Source organism: Oreochromis aureus, linkage group 13 (assembly GCF_013358895.1).
Source record: "Oreochromis aureus strain Israel breed Guangdong linkage group 13, ZZ_aureus, whole genome shotgun sequence".
NCBI lineage: Eukaryota > Metazoa > Chordata > Actinopteri > Cichliformes > Cichlidae > Oreochromis > Oreochromis aureus.
Window position 1 is genome coordinate 31,296,741 of NC_052954.1, and position 19,589 is coordinate 31,316,329.

Here is a 19,589-nt window from a genome sequence, read left to right on the forward strand (position 1 = left end):
CACAGACGGACCAGCCCAAAAAAAAAAAAAAAACAAAGACAGAGGACGCGACTTAAATACACACAGGGAGATTGCACACAGGTGGGGAACACAGCTGGGAATAATCAACAAGACGAGACAGAGGTAAAACTGAACACACTCACATGAGACGCAGACCTTCACAATAAAACAGGAAACGAGAACAAATCCTTAAACATAACATAAAACAAAACACTGACAACATTAAATCGTAACAATTGCATGTGTGATGTCTGATTTTTCTCCTGGTAACAGAATATGTTGAGAATGGTGAGTTTGGCAGGTCTGACAGAGTGGATGAAATGGCACACTTTTTTTCTTTGTGCACCAGCATGTGATTATCTATAGAGCCATAAATAGGTGAAAGCATGCATTACATATCTTACAGCTGGTATCTGGATGTTGGGCCTCAAGCCCTTGCTCTGGATCAAATCATGAATACCCAAAGGCAGTGAAACAGACAGTTCCATCATTAGAACAATTACCAATGCAACCTTTTCATGACTGATGAAGTATGCATCAATCATGTTACAGCCAATTTACTATCTCTGTGTGACTTGCATTAATGTCAGAAAACATTCTTGGTTTTTTTCCCCCCTAAACAGCAAAGGTCCTTTGTGGATCAGATACCACTGATCCAGTGGTAGCACAGATCCAGGAAGGGGAAGACTTTAGAATCTCAGAGGGAAGTAAATATTCCTAAATATAGCATGAGCCATTTATCATTTTCCTTGTCATGATGGAAAAGTAAGTCTCACATCCTCTGTGCTTCACCATAATTTATCCATTAGAACTTCCGTGACTGCAGTTAAGTGACTTCCTGTTTGCTTACTAATACAGTAAAATGTTTTCTGAAAGCCATCCCTAGTTGAGTCTTGGGGAGTAGCTAGAATGGTATGGATCAACTGCAATTCCTAATAATTCCCATTTAGTGCCAACTGTTCTTCTTCCTCAGCATGAGCAGGAAAAAAGAAAGCATTGCTGTCTGTTGTATAAACTGGTTTCTCTGTTAACACTGAGGGTGGTGACAGACAGGCAGGTACTGTTTATTGTTCTTAAACTTCCCACTGTTTACATTTTACCCAAGTAGAATTCATAGGTGATGGTGTTAAAGGCTGTGTGAAAGATAAATCAAACACTCCCTGTGGTTTTAATGTGAAATGTTACCGTTTATTCCAATAAAATAAATAAATAAATTGAGGTAACAGCTTCTGCGAGTATAACCACTATTTTTTCAGATGTTTTTCAATAACAACATTTTGGCTGAATTTAAAAGCTTTTTCATGTTTACTTGCCTGGGAATGATATATGTTGAGGGGGTGTTTAAGTACTCTAGCTTCTGGGCTCACAGACATAAGAGGCTATCATATGAGTACAGCTGTGTACACATATCACCTCTTCTCAAATTGATGGGCAACACTTGTTTCACAGAGTCACTGAATATACTGTATGTGCATGCTCAACCAATGTGTCTCACTCTACAGGACTCTTTACTGGTGTTATTGTGCTATCGTGTTAATGAGTTATTACTCATCAAAAGTTAACTTTACTGCACTCTGCAGTCTTTGTTGAATGCAATAGATTAGTAAAAGATTTTTGTCTGTTTTTTAAACCACGAGAATCAAAAGTAAGATTAATGTTCACCATAAAGTTCATCTCTAAAGTGACTGCTGTTGCATTATCAGCCATATCTATTTATCAATAAGGATCTGACACAATGGACGTGCAAGTGAGAAAGTAGATGTGAAAGCTTGTGTAAGGAGCTATGTAATAGGATTGAGGGCCATCTGCCTCCCTGTGCTACCCACAGACTGCCTACTGTCCCCAAAGGCACCCAGCAGCACTGGCAGCCAGGAAAAAGATAGCGCTAACTTTGTTTCCTCAGAAAAAGTTGAGAGAAAGGAGGTATGTAGTCATCTTGTTCGAATGTAACAACATTTTGCTATACAGTATATTCCTTGAGAAAAAGCTCAGAATTCAGACAAATAATTTTGGTAATATGGGATCATACATATTAGTTAGTGAGAACATGTACTTAGAAACTAGCATGCAGTAGTGAGGCCTACGAGTGACCCACTGCCCTCATAGCTCTACACACAGCTTGTGCAAAGTTATTCCCCAAAGAATGTTGTAGCTTTAAGAACTTGAGTAATATTCATCATACACAGCCTCTGCCAACAAGGTATGTGGTGATGAAGTGTGTTTCATCAAAAAGAAAAAAGAAGACTCATTTTTTTTTCTTTTTTGGCTGAAGAACACCTCACTGGCACACTGGAGGCACTGAGTTTAGGAACTGTTGTATTTTGAATTATATTCAGTAAAATGATCAGAATGTTGCCTCTGATCATTTTTCAGCCAGTGATCACATTGCCTTGTAACCGGGGACATAATTAATTGCATATAAAGATTTAATTGTAAAAACATGTAATATTCATGACAAAACAGAGATGTTTTTCAAATTTATTGATGACAGTCATCATGAGAGTTATTTAAGCCAGCTCTTGATGTGAAGTGAAATTAATAATCAACTTGAAAATGTTGAAAATGTTTAATTGTTGGGGAAAATGGCTATATGACTTCACCACATGGACTTGGAGAAAACAATACAGCTCGGATTTTTCTTTTCTGAGAGAAACGTGTCTCACATGCTTCTCTTACACACACAGTGGTTCTACTAAATGCAGGAGGTAGGAGCATGCAAGTACACACTGCCCAGGTCTGTCAGCCGGCCACCGTGTGGATGTCTGATATTACCACAGCCTGATGCAGTTACTATGTTTAGCTTGCCGTTAGCAGCTCATACAACAGCATTTTAGCTTGTTGGTTGAGTGTTTGAATGCTTATGGTAATAGTTTGTTCATTTTAATTATATTGATATTGTGGTAAATCACAATTCCAGTCGATTACTGTCAATTACAATTACTTGAGCTATTTTCTACATTATACAGAAGTAAATCCAATGATCCCCTGTGAACAATCGTATTGATCTGCTTACAGATATTTTAAGGAGAGATGCAATACTGTGATAAATAATTTGCTTAGTAGTATGTATGGTATCTAGTCTTTAAGCTGTGACCTCTAAAGTCCTAATCTTGCACTGCCTACACTGCTCAATATGCAGAAGAGTTAAGCAGCAGAAAAGTGACATCTTTACATGTGTTAAATTATTATTTTAACGTAAATTAAGTTTAATTAAGAAATCAAAAGAATCAGAAGTTACTCTATTCAAAATTCTTTGTCTTGCATCTCAGCACTTATTCCTCAATCCTCTGTTTGGAGCAATGTATTCAGGAAAGGAGAAAACTGGAACCTGAATCATATATAACATCAGACACTTATTTAGCTCCACAGACTCATAATTTCTCAAACTAAGCAGAGCCATTGAGCTCCCTAAAATATTTCTGCATTGCTGTGAATATATAATCAGGGTCTCACAAGCAGGCAGGCAGCCACAGGACTAAAATCATCACAACGCCATTTCCTTCTAGATCCATAATAGATGACAGTCGCAACCAAACCATATCTCATCACTAGTTCGTAGAGGGTCAAAACCCTCACTCTAATGCAACTAGACTGAGCTAAGTGGCATTGAATTGATATAATCTGTCACATCCAATCAGCTGAAGCTCTCAAGAATGATCGGAGAGTGAGGTGGGTTAAGGAACACAGTGAGGAAAATGGGAAAGGCAGAGATCAGATCCACAGAAAAGGCAGAGGAGTGGTGGGACTATTGGAAAATGAAAGATGGAAAGTCAACTGCATAGACAGAGAGAACTTCAATCAAAACCTCCACTTGCATAAGTCATGTCTATCTAATAGACTCCAGGAAATAGTCATGAATATATAAAGAGGAAATGTGCATTAATCAGATCCTCTTACCTCCTCCTTTTTGTGGGCACACAGAAATTTGTACCTTTTCAGTAACTAATCTGGCACAGTGACAGACTCAAGAAGAAATAGGGATGCAGAGACAGAGAGGAAGAGAGATGAGTGTTTCAAAGTTTTATCTGCAAGAGAGTTATGCAAATATGAAAAAATATTCAATTAAAGAGGGGGGGGGCATTACTGGCACGAAAGTTTCACAAAATGTTTTTTCCAAAGCGTCAAATGCATTTCTTTCAAAATATTTTATGGATCACAATAATAGAGATATTTATTAAAGATAAAGGCGTTCAGGGAAAGAAAATGGAGCCGTAAAAGAGAAAAGTCTGACAATAAATGAAACTTGATGGCTCTTCTCAAGTTCCATGAAACCTGCAACCTTTTCAGAGAAGAGGAGAGGGAAAAGAGGTGAGATGGCCGTTAGAGTGGAGGAGATGGGCAGATTAAAGTGTCTTTTTTTATTTTGCTACATAGAAGTGGGATACTTTCTTTTCACTCTGCGTGTGTGTGTGTGTGTGTGTGTGTGTGTGTGTGTGTGTGTGTGTGTGTGTGTGTGTGTGTGTGTGTGTGTGTGTGTGTGTGTGTGTGTGTGCGTGTGTGTAGGTGTGTGTAGGTGTATGTGTGTTTGTAAGGGATAGAGTGAGTGTTCCTGGCTGAAAGTATAGTTGAGTTTTACAAAAGTTTTACTGCTTTATTTTCGTTTTGCCACTGAATGCATACATGGATGGATGGATGGACAGACAGATACTGAAATTAGCTGTATAAAGTGTGTAAGGGGAATACAGGGAGAACAGTGCTGTAAGAAACCAAGATAATGAGTGAAAAGAGACAGAAAGCTAACATTTGGTGGAAAGCGCCAGCTGCCATTCCCACTTTTCTTCCATTTTTTTCCTCCCTCTGTTGCTCCTTCCATCTCTCTTTATCTCAGTCACGATCAAGACACTGTGGATGCACTAGAATGTGTGTGATAATATATGTGTGTGTGAGCTTCGTGTTGCATTGCATGGGATGATACTCAGTGTGCTAATGCTCATGCTGCCTGTTGGGCTACTACCCTTTTGTTCTAGTTCAGGCAAGAGTGTGCAAGTTTCTTACATCCAGCCAAAAAAAATCAACATAAACACACTGACTTTACAATTTGGTAGCTAATGTTTTTACAACACTGCAGCAAAGTATTCAAATATGTTGCCTAATTAGCTGTGTAGAGTCCAAAGGCCAGATTCAGGCAAGCCAAGGTGCAGGATTCTTTAATATTCCATAAGACAAGTACCTCTTTATGCCACATTGTTAAAATGCCATGATTTTATGGGGAAAAAAAAAAATTGCCCACCAAACTCAAACCGTGTGGAAGAAACTATCTAACTATCTAAAATATCAAATAATGGAATGCATCATGCCATCTGACTGAGGCCTCATACTGTTATGTTTAAAGTGCTGTCAGTGGGGGAAGACATTTTAGGGAGCAAATGGTAATTAGAAATAGTGAAATGGGATTTTAGTCTTTTTTTCTTTTTAGTCTTTCCCACTTACAGTCATCAACACAGGTGGCAAACACTAATCTAGTCAAAGGCAGTAATTATTAACAAAGGCACTAAATATTAAAATTGCACTTTATTTTTCAAATAAAGCCAGTCTAACTTGCAACTAATAATTCATTTATGATGAACTTCTTAAGTAAAACTGCAAATAAAATAGATTTTTGAATATGTGTTTAAATATTCCAGCAGCTAAACAATTTTTTCATGGCTACATTTCATATTTTATGAGTGTGACATGCAAAGTTGGCTAAAAATGAGATAATTTGCATAAGTGCTCTCAGCAAATTCATCATCATTTTTTTAGATTAAGCTCAACAATAGCATGCAACATGATACATCATAAATCTTATTTTCCATCACAAGTCTTATCATTACCTCTAAAGCAATATCGGTGTTGTGAATCAATATTTAATTTGACACACACATGCACACCATTGGTACCCAAAATGTGATTCTAAATTCAGCACAGGTCACTATTGATATTGCATTGTATTAAATTTCATATTTCTTGTGTCTCTCCTTCTCTATTTATAACATTCTGCTTGGTAACTGCTGACAGAGGGGACAGAATATATTACATGGACAGTTGGGGTCTCAGTCCTGCCATGGAGGGCTGGATACAAGGTCAAGGAGAGGGACAATAAGCACCACAAGTGGGAGAGAAATAATGGAGTTTGCAATATTTTAAATTGCTAAAGTCACTCGTCCATTGTTATGTGTCCTTCAGATTGTGGGTGTCCCACAGGGGTGTGTGGGTGTCCCACAGGGGTGTGTCCTCAGTCCCCTCTTATACTCACTTTTCACCCATGACTGTTCACCAATCCACACCAGTAACACCATTATAAAATTTGCTGATGACACCACTGTCATAGGACTGATCGACAACAACGATGATTCAGCCTACAGAGAGGAGGTTCAGCATCTGAAGCAATGGTGTGACGACAACAACCTGCATCTGAACACAGCCAAGACCAAGGAGATGGTAATCGACTTCAGAAGAACAAAGCGATCTGAGCACTCTACCCTCTACATTGATGGGGAGGAGGTAGAAAGGGTAGAAAGCTTTAAGTTTCTCGGAGTCCACATCTCGGCCGACCTTACCTGGTCCACAAACATCTCCCACCAGGTAGGGAAAGCACAACAAAGGCTGTACTTCCTCAGGAAACTACGTCAGGCCCAATTACCCCAAAGACTGCTAGTAAACTTCTACCGCTCCACCATTGAGAGCCTTCTGACTTACTGCTGCACACTCTGGTTCAACTGCTGCACCGCGGAGGACAAGGGGAAACTGCAGCGGGTGGTGAGGGCAGCAGAGCGGGCAATCGGCACTTCACTAACCCCCTCAGAGACATCTATACTGGCAGACTTCAGCAGAAAGCCAGCATCATCATCAAAGACCCCCACACCCTGGACACTCACTTTTCCCCCCCTTCCCTCTGGTAAACGCTACAGGTCCATCAGGTCGAAGACAAACAGACTAACAGAAGTTTTTACCCACAGGCTGTCAAACATGCCCTACCTCCACCCTGATTGGAGGATAACTGCACTGCCAACACTCATGGACATTACACCTTATTTATAAATCGTATTTCTGTTTATACTAAAGTGCAACCAACACCCTTACCTCTTAAACTGTATTTATTATAACATTGTTTAGTAAAGTTCCAACAGCACCACCCCCCCCACTCAATGTGCAATATCACTGATCACACTGCACCTCTCAATGCACCTGCTAGTTAGATGGCATATATGTGTATGTATATAGATGTAAGCGTGTATGTGGAAATATGTGTGTGTACGCATGTACGGATGCAAATATGTATATATACATATATGTATGTGCGTGTATGTTTGCAGGTGTATGTATAACTTGTACATATCTTTCTTGTGTAAATGTAAATTTGTCTGTTATTGTGTAAATACTTACGCTATTGTGTACTTCACACACACGGAGAGATGCCAAACTGCCTCTCACTGTTCTTGTAACAGTGACAATAAAAAAAAGCTATTCTATTGTTTCTGAACTCTTACCTGCCCCCACAAAGATCATTTGTGGACATCGACCCTAGTGACAAAAAGCAGAAATTTATATGTGCAACTGTGGAGGGAACACCGGGAGAAAAACCTCACTAATTATGTTGCGTGCAATGTAGAGAGGTGCAGCAGAGAAAAGAAAACACGTAGGTATGCTGACCATGAGGTTGGCATGGCTCATTAAGGCTGTCAAAAATACAGGTGAATTGTGCATGAGACCACAATGCACTGGATTCCTAACAAAACATGTGCAAGAAGCACAGACCCAGAGCACTGTGTGTGTTTCTGCATTAGAGAAAAAAAGACGGAGAGTGTTGAATGTGTCACAGATTTCTGTTGATCCAATTATCATTTTCCTGTCTCCTCCATCAGAGTGTTTCTCCAGGTACCCCACTGAAAAAAATAATTATAAATTGCTTTTTCATAGCAACGCATTTTTCATATTTTTGCTATCACAAAGACAAACAGCCAAATGATGCAGCATAAGTTCTCTGCTTAGACTGTGTTCACTGGTGAATAGGTACCAGGGATCAGCACGCTGGGGAGGGAAATGATCTCAAATCACTGAAATGCAAAACTGAAGTTACAAAATTGCCTCAATATTGGCAGTGTTTTGTTGTTGTTGTTGTTGTTTTTTTTAAAAAAAATGTTGCTTCATCCATCAAATAGCCAAAGACGGTTCTTATCTAAGACTCCCACAGTATTCTAAAGGACCAATAAAACTTATAGAAGCCAAATTTGTTTTCTAAATAAAATACAACTTTAGGATTATTTAAAAGGTTTCACAGTTTTTCTATATATCATACACAATTTACAGCTATATGTGTGTTGTGGTGCATGCAGATATTATGCAATATATTTTTGATTAGTAGTAAGGTTTCATATTTTTATCTACAACAAAGATTGTTATCATTAAAGGCTGGTAAATGTATTAGATTCAGAAGCATGATAACTTGCGATCATGCCATACCGAATATCTTTTTGTTATTACTCTTTAATAGTTTTATTTTAAAGACCAATTTAATTTTATTAGAATGCTTCTCTAGAAGACCAAACTTTATACTGCAGGACTGGATTTTGAGCGTCTGCATTTTGCTTGTGTGACACGTGTGCATGATAAGCACCATTTAAAGTTTCATCATAGCGGTAGTACAGATGAACCAGAAAGAAGGAAAGAAAAAAAAGCATTACTCCCAGCTGTGCCCAATGCAATTCAATCCAAAGTCTGAGTAAAAGAGAAATGAATAAGACTTTAGTCAGTGTCAACAGCTGAAACGTAGGCTGTTTACAGTATAAATTCTGACACATGCTTGCACAGTATGGAGGAACCATCCTCAAGCTGTACTGTCCTGCAATAATTTCCTTAAAATACAAGCCAAATATGGTTCCACAATATGAAAGAGGTACTTGAGCAGTCTGATTACAGAGCAGGCTGCATGTGGGGAACTGGTTCCCTATAGTTCAGTTCTTGGAAGTGTTAATCTGCTTGCCTGTCGATTGCACTTATCGGTTCAAGCTGCGCTTGCGCTTCAATCAGCTGATTTCTGTGTGCTGGAGGAGGAAATTAGTAGCGCCGTCTACAGCATGGAGATGGATGTTACTTTTATTGTTATTGCACAAAAGGACAAGAGCACGATGCTGAAGTGGAACCTGCATACAGGTACTACTAACACAACTTCAGCTCTTTGCAAACATCTGCACAGACAGCATGCTAACGCTAAGCTAGCCAGTGGAATCACTGTGGCGAACGCTTTAACCCTTAGATGCATAGCTTGTTTTCTTGCAGTATCTAAATAATGAAGTTTTTGTCATTTCATGCGCCAGCTGTTCCTCAAAAATACATGTTTTTGTTACCATGCCATTAAAAATTTTCACTTACACTGTATACCTTTTACAAAATTCTGGTTTTTGTATTACTACCCCAAAGTACTCAAAGTGGGTCAACAATGACCCCCATTCTTTTCCTATAGGGAATGTCATGGGAACCATTGATTTTTTATTTTTATTTTTTGTTGATTTTTTTTTTTTTTTTATCAACGGTGACTGTCAGGAATATATAGTTTATATTTGGCCCACAAAAACTGCCGCCCTTTAAGAAGATTATTTTGCACAGCCAGAACTAACAGACTGCAACATTCAGCATTCAGACAGCGATGTCATTGTAGATGAACAGCTTGTGCCATTCAGGTTCATATTTGTACAGTACATGCCAATCAAGTATGGCCTAAAGATCTTCTGAGTTTATTTTTGTTATCACAAAGATGGAAGCAGCACAAGTTCTTTGCATAGATGAGGTTTGTGATGCTCGTGTTGTGGTACAACTTGATATTGCCCCCTGAATGCGTATGAGCACCCTGAATTCAAGAATGGCATCATCAGTGCATGATGGGTCTTCCTCACTGAGCTCTCAAAGGAGCTTTCCATACCAAATATGAGAAGTCAAATGGAAGGTTGCCCCCAACTGCAAACCACAATCACTGAAGCAGTGGGAAGGTGTGTGGTGACAACAGCCAGAGAGAGGAATTGTGTGGACAGTTGCACACACATGCATACGCACACTCTCTCTGTTTTAAAAATGTCAAAAAAGTAAGAAATACAAAATATTTCAAACATGAAATCATTCTTGTGCAGACCAAAATGTAGTACAAAATACAATACAAAGCATTATTCTTAACCAGAATGACAAAAGTGGCATAAAAAGGCATTAATTTTAACACAGGTCATTTTTCGACCCACTTATGGAAGAGTGTAGGGTCCAGTCAATCATGCGTGTAAGGGTTAAAGTCTCATTGTGCTTGTTATCATCTTTGCTTTGTGTTCATGACTAAATACTGAGAGAAAGATCATGTGTCTCCATTAGGATAGGGACTTGTGTTAGTGTGTGCGATTGTAGCCCATAGGTTTATATTGTTAAATAGTAATTACGAGACATTATGTTTGAGGACATTTTACGGAGAAATGCAAAAGTAATGAAACAAGTTGTATAATGAATTCCTTTCTTCTGGGAGTAATTAAGTAACACACGTATTACACAGCACAGTTTTCTTAAAAGTAATGGAGTAATACATTTTTGAGTAATGACCCCAACACTGATCACAACAAAGAGGGGAAATAACTTCAGCATGCACAAACAGGTGACCACACAGCATAGAATGAATCTGCACAAATGTAATGTCTTTGATATGCTGCTTAGTAATGGTGGAGGTGGATGGTGGAACCAATTAGAGCCCAATGAGAACCAGTAAGAGAATCCATAAGGAATTAAATCAATAGGTGATATAGATAATGGAATTGCTAAATTCGTATCTATTCCCATTTCTAGCTGCATGTAAACTTGTTTATCATGTTAAAGTGAAATACTATGTCAGTCTTTTCTGCCTTAACATTATTTTCCTAGTAACCTAGCTTTATGTGTACACATAGGGACAGTGATGACTACATCCATCAAATGTGCACATTCCTTATACAATGTCAGCTCAGTTTGGAGGACAAGAAAACAGAAAAAAAGACCATCATCAAGAAAAATGATCTTTGCCTTCAAATGAGAGATGCCTAATGGTTCAGTAGGAACAGCAGAGGAGATACCTCTCTCAGGCCCAGCGTGAAAGGACAAAGTCTTTAATCTTTCTTTAAGCAGCTGTCACTTCCCGGTCAATCTAAAAGAAAACGTCAACCAAATTAAACCACCTGACATGACAGTTTAAAGATCAAGTGTTGAACTAGAGTTTTAAGGGAATCCTTAATACAGATTTTCTTTCCTTTTTTTAAGCTCAAATAAGACATTATTAAAGTAATACATTTTGGAAATATTTTAAAGGAAGTGAAGACAACTTTGTGTGTTTTGTATTTTACAGATAAATTCACATCAATTTTCTATTCAATTCAATCAAGTTTTATTTGTATAGTGCCAAATCACAACAACAGTTTTCTCAAAGCGCAAGTTAAGACCCTGCAATAGTCCAAAGAAATCTCGAAATCTGAAGGTCTGTCGTAAAGAAGAAAGTCAAATCTAAGAACTATGGTCCCAAAGAACATGTTGCATATAAAATCCCAACTTCATTCTAAGTCTGTACTACAAAAGTATTCTTGGTTTAGTGCAAAAGGGCTCAGACTTGTTTATCAATAAATTATTTATGTCATGTTCTTTTTGTAAATGCTGTAAAACTCCAAGTAACAGGGGTTCAATATTGAAGTTTATGTAGAGATTGTGTGTTTCATTAGTGGGGCTTTTCGCCACAGCACAGAGTTACTGCCCTAGGTGGTCAGTGGTGAGTTAGTATCTCATGCAATGGTCTGAGCCCAGCAGTAGGTCTCTGTGGCAGATAATTCCCTGTGGGTTGCTACTGAAGCCTCCCTCATCTCTCAGACCCAGTCGCAGATTAATGGCCTTGTGGCTGAATTCAGACGCTCTGTCTTCTCTGATAATCAAAGGCAGAGTTGAGTAGTGTTACATGAGTTTGTTTAAAAATAAAGGAAAAAAGTAAAGGAAAGAGAAAGTAGAGATAAGTGTTGTTTGCAGTTGCAAACTCACCATAAAGGCACTTATGGAGTAAGTTGGAGAATTTTTGGTGGCATTCTCCTTAAGACTGTAGTGTGGTCTCGCTTAGGGCCTAATCCCAAAATACGCTGCTCTGGTTCATTAAAAAATTAAACTGTTGCAGTCTGTGCCTATGTAACTCATTTTTATCCTGTTTCTTTGCCTGCATGTCCACAGAGGAACATGTGATCCTTGTTCTAACAGTGCAGTTAGTCTCCAGAAGGGTGAGAGACAGAGGAAGAGGCTGAGAAATGTATTCCATTACTGTGGTTCTATTTTCAGCAGTGCACAGTCAGACCAACACTGTTGGCTTAGGCTAGCATCAGAGTAAAGAAAAATGGTAAATGGCCTGTATTTATATAGCGCTTTACTAGTCCCTAAGGACCCCAAAGCGCTTTACATATCCAGTCATTCACCCATTCACACACTGGTGATGGCAAGCTACGTTGTAGCCACAGCCACCCTGGGGCGCACTGACAGAGGCGAGGCTGCCGGACACTGGCGCCAACGGGCCCTCTGACCACCACCAGTAGGCAACGGGTGCTCCCATTGAAGCTTCTATGCATGCACAGTGTGAGTAAAGATTTCCTGTTATTTAAAATTCAGTGGGGGTGATTTGTTGCAGTGTTTTATTTCACTGAAACCAACTCCAGTCTTGTGAGAAGTGCAAGATAAGACAAATGGGAAACCCTGCATCCCTGTACTAATCCCTTGGGGCAGTGCACTTGAGTAGGAGCTAGTGGACCAAAGGAAGTTGTTTTTCTTTTCTTTTTCTTTCTTTCAAAAAACAGAGCAGACAATGTGAATATGACAACTGATTGAAAACAAACTGATATTAGATGCAGACGTGAAATTACTACAAATTCTAAATCAGATGTAATGTGCTAAAATTGAGGCAAACATTGCCAATAGATGATCGATTAGGATCTTTACCATCGTAGGAACATTACGTCATCATTATTACTTGGTAGCACTGCAGCTGCAGCCTCAACTTAACAATATCAAAGTGAGTACAAGTGGCATGGTGTACCAGGCATGTTTTGTTTGTCATCACCATAGTTAGTCAACACAGTTCAGCATGAAATGACAGAGACGAATCAGTAGATGTCTCCTGATGGTTTAGAGTCTGTCCTATGATTCAGTTGACGTATTGAGACCCAGCTATTTGAAATCCTGCCTGGTTTTGGTTTTAAAGGGATTTCTGGGAACTCTTGTAATGCTGACTAATACTTCTTTTGCTGTCTGGATGATTCTTCGGAACAGTTGGTGGCATTTTCCATGTTTTAATCAAAACTAATGATTCATATTAAGTTTCCTTCTGCTAACTGTACAAAAGAGTGAGAAGATGCCACATTTGCTTTTTCATTTAGCTTCTAGTGCAACTAGCAACAGAAGCTACAGGTATACTTTAACACAGGAGAGGAAGTGAATATTGAATTCAACATGCAAGCGAATTGGTGACAATTATAATATTATTAATGACGATGATGCATTCACAACGAAAATTTGAAAGGTGTAATAATTGTTTTAAAGTTAACAACGAATATATACTAGTTCGACCCATCTTGAAATATTTAGCATATATACTTTTCTTGCCTATTGTGAGTTTAGACTATGAGGTTGGTTGTCTTTTAAATGATTTCTCACCATGTTAGCATTACTGGCATAAATAAAAGATTGGAAATGTTAAAATACCCAGAAATATGTATCATTTGTGGATAAGTATTAATCACAACTTTAATATATGTCCCTCAGAATTCAACTACACAGGTCATGGTGTGTTAGTTTCTGTTCGAGTTGTGTTGGCTGTGGAGACATCCAGGTGTGTGTGTGTGTGTGTGTGTGTGTGTGTGCGTGTGTCCGTCCAGCAAAGTTATAGCATTCATCTAAGTGATGCATGCTTCACTGTCTTGTGAATGCACACATCAATCAGTTGCAAAGCTAAACGTCTTCATCATAATCTGACGTCTTTCATTCAGTTCAGTTTTTTTAAACCTCCTTAAACTTAGTTCTGGTTTTTGTATTGTAAGAATTTTCAATATCATGACTCATTTCAGCTCTCATTTTTGAATCATGTTCATCAAAGACCCGATTTTTGCTGCTGCGATAAGTGTACCCCTATTTTGCACCCTTTGTCTCTGAGACAAACTAATTCAGATAATCAGATAAAACAATCTGGTTTTCTTAAGGTAAGATTGCAGTTACTCAAGGAATAAACTGACACTTAAATAAAACCTCCTTGAGGGCAGGTTTAGCTTTAGGTGAATGTTGTTTGTCAAAGAACCTCCATGGATTACTTGGTAGACCCACTGATTATATGTTAGGATCAAAAAAGTACCTCAAGCTCGACAGCTTCTTTCAGGTCTACTTCTGACTTTAAGACATTTCTGGGAAGCACCCCTCATATGTTCAACCAAACCAGGGAAAACAACCTCAGATATTAATAAGACACTTGTATTCTACTTTAGTATTGACTAATAGATTGGGCTCAGTAACTACAAACATACATCATTAATAAAATCTGTTATGCAGATAAATATATAAACATCAGAGCAGGTCCCATACTGTGAGTCTATCCAACACTTGATGGAATTACCATATCAAGGACAGATTTCAGTCTGTCCATAAATATTTTCAGTCTTCCATCAGTTTGGCTTCTGTCTCCATAACGAGCTAAACCCATTATTTTTATTCATCTTCTTAATTTAGATTTCAAGTGGTCTTTTCCTTCAGCCTGAAATCAAAAAACACAGCAGGGAGCTGAGACCTGTAGACAGCAAGAGACTGATGAGGGAGAGGAGCTGAGCTGACATCCTTTGAGTTTCTCCCCATGGTGACTAATTAACCTTTCAGGTCCCCATCATCACTGCAGTACTAAAGTGTGTGTGAGTCTGTGCGTGTGTGTAGGATCATACTGGCACCATACGTATGCCTCCGCAGGGGCTTGTGACATTTCCTCTGGACTTCTCTCTGCCTTTTCCTTCCACTGTCCTTTCTTAAATTCCTCCAGCGTCTGCCCTCTCTTAAGTCTAAAGCAGTCTTCGGAAAAAATCATTATGTTCGTAATCATAAGTGATAGATGTATTTACTTCACTGTTGGTTACTAGCCATTAGCTCTTTGCTTACTTGATGAACCACAGTGGAATTTATTTTCATTTTATTTCATGTCACTAGAACTATTTTTAATCTAATCAATGATGTAATGTTTTTATAGAAATTAAACACTTTCTAAACTGTGTTTACTATAATACTTTTTCACTATAAAAGTTAAAGCTATTATTATCCGTCATGTTAGTGCAGGGAAGTTTCTTTCTCTCTTTTTTACTGATCGCTGGTCGCTAGCTTACCATTTCAGTGAGACTCGAAAGATGTGTTGCCTGGAAACCCTTTCCACACTGTGTACTGCCACAAATTGGCTTTTTCGCTCAACTGTTTTAATAATGAGAGTTAAGGTTCAGGTTTGAGCTCTGGATATGGTGGAACAATTCAGTGGAAAACCTAAGAGACAGATTTTGGGGAAATAATTTTGTTTCATCTAAAGTAAAGCAACAGTGTAATTATCTGTGAAAGAAGTTAATTGTCAGTTTCCTGTTGCCTTGAGTTGCTACAGTATTTCCCTTTGTCGACACCTTCTGTGTCTTCCTGTTTGTCGGTCTGAGGTTATTCTGTATCTCTCTTTTATTTTGAAGGTTATTTCCTTGGGTGGCTTGCTGCATAATTGTTTCCTCCCTTGGCTTTGTTTCAGTTCACCTGTTGGTTTGTGTCCTTTGTCTCAAAAATTGGTCCGCTTAACTTTAAAAGCCGTGACAAATATTTTGCTGAATAAAATAAGTTTTTTTTCAATCCTCCAAAATTATTCATGTTAAAAACAGCGAATGAAATATTTATTTACTGTGCGCCAGGCTTTGTCGCCAAGCTTTTTTGATGTTTGCAGACACAGCTGGATGTGTTACATTTCCCTAGAAGCTAAAACAAAACATTTAAAGCAAAGATATGATCAATGGACGACAATGTATCTGCTAACTGTCTGTCCTCCCTCCCTGCCTTTCAATTCATCAAATCATCCCTCCAGACATCTTCATTTCTCTGCTGTAGTCTGTCTCTTCATACCGTCTGTGTTTCCTCCAGCCACAGTAAAGATTTTTATCTTATGTCCCTTGCAGGAATAATGGAAGGGAGGGGGCGATGGACACGGGGAGAAGGGGGGATTTTTTTATGTGAAAGAATGCACTCGAGAGACAGATATACCCTGTAGAGCGTCTCAGATCTGGTGGCAAAAAGAACTGCTGGTGCAGCAGAGGTGCTTCATTGGAAGATCAGTGCTTTTCCTTCCGAGTGTAAAACTCGGGGAGAATAAAAATCACCTTTATCTGTCAAATACATTCAGTTTTATCATAACAGAGTTTGTACTGGGGGATCTTGGGATTATCTTCCGGCCAGTGTGGTGAGGTCAAGAGTGTGCATGTAGTCTTATATTTGCAGAATATTAGCTAGCGTGTACATATTGAAGCTGAAGGGAAGCAATCCCCTGCTGAGCTACAGTATGTGGTGTAGATTTGCCACATTTTTACAAGCATTAACCTGCATTTCATCGACCATTGGGGAAGCAATATTTTTCTTAAGATGTACTCCCTTTCCAGTGAGTAATTAAAAGTTTAATAGGCTGTAAAGTCACCTTTTCCACTTGCTTAAAAATGCTTAATAAAAGCCAAAATATTGCCACTGATGAAGCTCTGTTGGTTTTGCCTCACACTCCTCCTCTCTTTTTGTAACTAAAATTCATATCCAATATTTGTTTAACTTCAGAAATCCCCCATGTGAGTACTAACCCTAACAGACGCAGTTTTGCATAATATGCATTTCAGATCAATTCTATTTCAAACTCTTCTCAGAATACTTTTCATTGGTGATATTGGATTTTTTTCTTTCAGACATTGTATTTATTATCATTATCCTTGTAACTGTTTTTAATCAGTTTTTAATCAGTCCTTGTTTGTGGCATTGTTCCCATCTGATGATTGTTTTGTTATTATTTTGTTTCTTGTTCTCAGGTCTCTCTTTAAAAATATTTTAATCTCAAGACGGCCTGATTAAACAAAGATTTGGTGACAGAAGTAATTGGATTTAAAAACAAACAAACAAACAAATATTTTGGGAATAATGCATGTTCCATTAATCTGTTGATGATTAAATATTGATAAAATATTGTTTATTTATTGGAGCTTCATTACCATCTTTGGATGCTCGTGAGACCACATAACTGCTCATACAGGTCTTACTCAGAAATAGTTCCTTTGCAACAACTTTGCCATGAAGGCCAGAGGAGATGTTGTCGGAGGTATCTGCTGAAACTGGAAACTGGAACCACTGGTCTGGGCTGTAATCTGACGTGCCACTAATTGTCTTTCTCTGAGGCTGAACTTATCCTCTGCAGTAGAGGTAACTCTCAGGCTTCCTTTCTGAGCATGGTCCAGATGAAAGCTGTGTAGTTTCACTGGTTTTGGTGGTTTTCTCTTTTTTTTTCTAACAGAACTTGAGCAAAGTGTTGAAGTTCTGAAACTCCTGAATTGACTGAATCTCATGGTGTAAAGTTACAGTACGTAATCTTATAGAATAGAATGGAATAGAATAGAATAGAATAGAATAGAATAGAATAGAATAGCCCTTTATTGTCATTGTACATGTACAATGACAATAATGGGTGCTCCATGCTAACTGCACAGGAGTAAAATATAAATAGTAAGACGGCAGTAATATATACAATCAAGAGAAATATATGCAAAGTTCTTTTATAGTTATATTTGAAGTCATTTAATAGAAAAAAGAGTATTGTGCTCATAAATATAAACTGATTAGTGTGTTATTACCTCTTCCTACAAATTGATGCATTCTCATAAATACCAGCAGGCACTGGTTTTAATAGCTCATGCCCTGAAATGAAGTCAGGGCTAGAACATGAAAACTTGCATAAACATGGTTGTTTAATTCCAGTGTTGCCTCAATAACTTATTGGAAGCAGATTTGACAAGTGGCCCTCCCGGCGAAACAACAACAATAGCTTTTTATAAGCTAACATTATGCCAGCTGAACTCAAGTATCCTAAAAATCACACTTTTCCTCTGACAAACAGTTTGATTGCAGTCTTACGTGTTGTATAAGAGTTTATTTGCTACTGTAAATGTCTGAGTCTAACAATGTCACACCGACTTACATCAAACCACTTTCCCAAATGAATAGATGTCTCCTGAGTTAAACAGCAGACTCACAACCTCACTCAGATGAATAGCGGCCTACAGTGATCACGTAAACAAAATTCAGTTGAGTGAAATCTACTGACATGTAGAAGTGAGATCTTACAAACTGTATCTTTAAAGTACAAGATGATGCAGTGGAGGTTGGAGCCTATCCCACTTCTCATAGAGCAAGAGACAAAGCACATCCTGGACAGGTGTCTATGGACAGACAGCCGTTCATGCTCACATTCACACTCATGGCACCAGTTACAGTACCACCAGTTACGGTTTGGAACCCACACAAGCACAGGGAGAATGTGTATGCTGGTGGATTTGAACGTGGGACCTTCTTGTTGTGAGGCACCAGTGCTGCACCACTGTGCCTCCCACTTCAAAGCATTTCTAATTTATACTATAACATAGTATACTAATGTACATATGTTATTCTTTGAAGAAGTTAAAAAAAAAAGGCTATATATGATTTAATTATGCCGAATGGCTTAATTTGATAAGTTGTGTGAACACTCAGTAGGGCACTGATTTCAATCAGTTCATCAGTTTAAGCTTTAAGTCTTGACATTATAATTATATTTTAAATTTATTAAGGTCGTTATGAATAGCTTATGTAAAAGCGTTTATTTTTAACATCATGAAGTTGGGGAAAAAAAGACTAAAAGATATTTTACTAATGGAAAATGTTAAATCTCTTTTCATTTAATGATCCACAGCAGTCAATCCACAACTGAATGGTTTTCTGTTTACAATTCAACTCTTAACAAGCTGAAATCACAAAACTGGGATTATATAGTATTAAACTCATAGTATGTCGAGAAAAAGGAAAGACAAACACACAGATCATTCTGACTCTATTCAGTTGCCTGTCCCAGCCTCGAATCCAAATATCCTCAAACACACAAGCATCGATGGGCACACAAATGCATTTAGACACACAAGCAAGCACACGGTGACACACCATCTCATATGTGCACAGCAGGTGCTTTACAAGAGAGAGTGGGAAAGCTCTATTACTCTTCCTCCTCTCACAATTTCTCAGGGGGTCTTAAAAAGTAATGTGTTTTCAAATGCAGGGTTCTGGCTTGTTGCATGGCCTGGCTGACTGTGATATATGATCAGAGAAACAAGCGAAAGGGCATCCAGAGCCATATCGAGTAGGAATTGAACACAGCCAAGGCCCCGGCTTTTTCTCCTGTATGTTATTGGAATGTTCTATACATGAGTAATACAACAAAAGGAGACGAGAAAAATAGAACGAGATGAATAAAGACAAAGGAGAAGGAAGTCTTGGTTAGTAACATGGTTGATGTGCTGAGTGTGTATTTGGGAGAG

At 38.4% G+C, this 19,589-nt stretch overlaps 1 protein-coding gene across 1 annotated transcript in view; it reads left to right on the forward strand.

Annotated features, from left to right (window-relative positions):
• The first annotated feature begins 9,037 nt into the window (after positions 1-9,037).
• LOC120443272 (pro-neuregulin-3, membrane-bound isoform) overlaps positions 9,038-19,589 on the forward strand; it is a 215,830-nt gene continuing 205,278 nt past the window's right edge. Inside the window, exon 1 of the mRNA XM_039621561.1 lies at positions 9,038-9,132. Within this exon, the coding sequence (XP_039477495.1) occupies positions 9,057-9,132 (76 nt within the window). The 5' untranslated portion in view covers positions 9,038-9,056. The remainder of the gene's footprint in view (positions 9,133-19,589) is intronic.